At 57.6% G+C, this 2,918-nt stretch overlaps 1 protein-coding gene across 1 annotated transcript; it reads left to right on the top strand.

Annotated features, from left to right (window-relative positions):
- The first annotated feature begins 288 nt into the window (after positions 1-288).
- Positions 289-2,645, top strand: LOC123430075 (probable inositol transporter 2). The gene is made up of 3 exons (XM_045113988.1): positions 289-654; positions 756-1,199; positions 1,348-2,645. The coding sequence occupies exons 1-3, from the start codon at positions 451-453 to the stop codon at positions 2,440-2,442; spliced, it is 1,743 nt and encodes a 580-aa protein (XP_044969923.1). The 5' UTR covers positions 289-450; the 3' UTR covers positions 2,443-2,645.
- The last annotated feature ends 273 nt before the right edge of the window (positions 2,646-2,918 follow it).

The following is a 2,918-nucleotide window of genomic DNA, read 5'->3' as shown; positions in this document are numbered from 1 at the left end:
TTCTTCTCCGGCGCTTGGATGTAGTGATGGATGTACCAATTGACTAATGGCCATTGCTTTCTAGAATAGTCGCGATCAGCATAGCATAGGCAACCCCTGTCCTATCCTATCCATTTTGTCAAATCAGTTAAAGTTAAACGGCGCGCGACAAGACGATCCCCCAAGTACTATTACCCGCAAAAACATTAAAAATCAATAGTACTTATCTACTGGAATCTCCTTCCGATTGTGGTCAATTATTCGTCCACACGCGTGACATAATCACATAATAATAATGGGGTATGCCGTATGCGTGCGCCTGCCTGTATACGTGTAGTACTTCTACTACTACGCACACTAGTTGCTGCCAGTCCAACCCAGACTTCCTCATCCATCCGTAAGCATTGAGCATTCCAAGAAGGAGCAAGGAAAGATAGAGATTATTAGAGAGTGGCAGCCGGCTGGCCGGCCATGGAGGGCGGCGCTCACGGGTTCGACGGCTCGGCCTTCAGGGAGTGCTTCTCCCTCTCCTGGCGGAACCCCTACATCCTCCGCCTCGCCTTCTCCGCCGGCATCGGCGGCCTCCTCTTCGGCTACGACACGGGTGTCATTTCAGGGGCACTGCTTTACATCCGCGACGATTTCCGCTCGGTCGACAAGAACACATGGCTTCAGGCAATTCATTAACGAACGAATTATTCTTCTCGTTGGCCCAAACAGACTCATTCAGTTTCGTTTGCTAATTACTAATAGTATGGAGTTTATGGTTGCTGCAGGAAATGATCGTGAGCATGGCGGTGGCCGGCGCCATCATTGGCGCGGCGGTCGGCGGCTGGGCCAACGACCGGTTCGGGCGGCGAACGTCCATCCTCGTGGCCGACTTGCTCTTTTTTGCGGGCGCGGTGGTCATGGCTTCGGCGACGGGCCCAGTGCAGCTCGTGGTCGGCCGCGTCTTCGTCGGCCTAGGCGTCGGCATGGCATCCATGACGGCGCCGCTTTACATCTCCGAGGCGTCGCCGGCGAGGATCAGGGGCGCGCTTGTGAGTACCAACGGCTTCCTCATCACCGGCGGCCAGTTCTTGTCCTACCTTATCAACCTCGCATTCACCAAGGCGCCGGGGACGTGGAGGTGGATGCTCGGAGTCGCCGGCCTCCCTGCCGTGGTCCAGTTCGTCCTCATGCTATTCCTCCCCGAATCACCAAGATGGCTTTACAGAAAGGTTAGTTTTAATTCTTTATTTACTACTGTACTGTACTGTACTCCTCAACTAAAGACTACTGTAAAAGGTTGTGAGCAATTCTTGTTTTTTATACTATCTCCTTCAACTATAAAAGGTTATAATAAGTTATAATTACCTATCATGTCAGGGGAGGGTGGAGGAAGCAGAGGCGATCCTGCGTAAGATATACACGGCCGAGGAGGAGGTGGAGAGGGAGATGCAGGAGTTGAAGGAGTCGGTGGAAGCGGAGGCGCGGGAGCGGGGCTCGTCGGAGAAGGTAAGCCTGACGGCGCTGGTGAAGACGGCAACTGTGCGGCGGGCGCTGGTTGCCGGCGTCGGGCTGCAGGTGTTCCAGCAGCTCGTGGGTATCAACACCGTGATGTACTACAGCCCGAGCATCGTGCAGCTCGCCGGGTTCGCCTCCAACCAAACGGCGCTCGCGCTCTCGCTGGTCACCTCCGGCCTCAACGCGCTCGGCTCCATCGTTAGCATCTACTTCATCGACCGCACCGGCCGGAGGAAGCTGCTGGTGATAAGCCTCGTCGGCGTCATCGCGTCGCTTGCCCTGCTCTCCGCGGTGTTCCACGAGACCACCTCACACTCGCCCGCCGTCGGCAGCGCTGAGACCGGCCACTTCGATGGCTCGCTCACATGCCCGGACTACCGGACGACGAGCAGCTCCGGCTGGGAGTGGGACTGCACCCGGTGCCTCAAGGCCAGCTCGACGGAGTGCGGCTTCTGCGCGTCCGGCGCCGGCAGCAAGCTGCTCCCGGGCGCGTGCCTGCTGTCGAACGCGACGGTGCGCGACGCGTGCCACGGCGAGGGGCGTCTCTGGTACACGCGCGGCTGCCCGAGCCGATACGGTTGGCTGGCCATGGTCGGGCTAGCTCTGTACATCTCCTTCTTCTCGCCGGGGATGGGCACGGTGCCCTGGATCGTCAACTCGGAGATCTACCCGCTGCGGCACCGCGGTGTGTGCGGTGGCGTGGCGGCCACCGCGAACTGGGTGTCCAACCTGGTAGTGGCGCAGTCCTTCCTGTCGCTGACGGAGGCCATCGGTCCCGCGTGGACATTCCTCATCTTCGGTGTCCTGTCCGTGGCAGCGCTCGCGTTCGTGCTCGTCTGCGTGCCGGAGACCAAGGGACTCCCCATCGAGGAGGTGGAGAAGATGCTGGAGAAGCGGGAGCTCAGGCTCAAGTTCTGGGCACCGCGCGGCCGCGGCAGCAAGAACGACGGTGTGTGAGTGTCATGTCATCCCTTCCTTCTTTATTTAGCGCGCGAACCAGACAATTTGTGGCGATCCACGTAACTGGAATTCCGATTTGTAGGTTTCTACTACTACCTCTGCAACTAAATACGGAGTATAAAGATGTTTCTGCAGTTTAAATTGTAATTGTATTGTAAAAACGTCTTATACATAGAAAACGGAGGTACGACTATTTTAAAGAACGTGATCTGTGCCGACGCGCCGGCCTAAATTTAGATTAGTCGCATCCTGTGCATGGGATCTAACCGTTAGATCTCTTCCTATCCTCTTCTTACCTTATCACCAACCTCGCGCGCGGGAGGAAAGGGATATGGAGGTGAGCGCCGCTCCCGCACGCGCCGACCGCCTCGCCTCGCGTTGTCATTTTGCTTCACCGTCGGCCGTCGTCGGTTGCTGCCCTCATCGTCCGTCCACGTCGCCGGGCAAGGCCCTCGCCGCCATCCTCGCCACCA

Source organism: Hordeum vulgare, chromosome 2H, assembly GCF_904849725.1.
Source record: "Hordeum vulgare subsp. vulgare chromosome 2H, MorexV3_pseudomolecules_assembly, whole genome shotgun sequence".
Classification (NCBI taxonomy): domain Eukaryota; kingdom Viridiplantae; phylum Streptophyta; class Magnoliopsida; order Poales; family Poaceae; genus Hordeum; species Hordeum vulgare.
Note: the sequence above shows the minus strand (reverse complement) of the source record. Positions and strands in the feature narration are given on the sequence as shown.

What these genes read in the sequence shown, in the direction of transcription:
- LOC123430075 (XM_045113988.1), top strand. Translation starts at nt 451, where the DNA reads ATGGAGGGCGGCGCTCACGGGTTCGACGGCTCGGCCTTCAGGGAGTGC. An exon ending in ACAAGAACACATGGCTTCAG is followed by an intron (nt 655 to 755) that starts GCAATTCATTAA and finishes TGGTTGCTGCAG; the next exon opens with GAAATGATCGTGAGCATGGC. An exon ending in CAAGATGGCTTTACAGAAAG is followed by an intron (nt 1,200 to 1,347) that starts GTTAGTTTTAAT and finishes CTATCATGTCAG; the next exon opens with GGGAGGGTGGAGGAAGCAGA.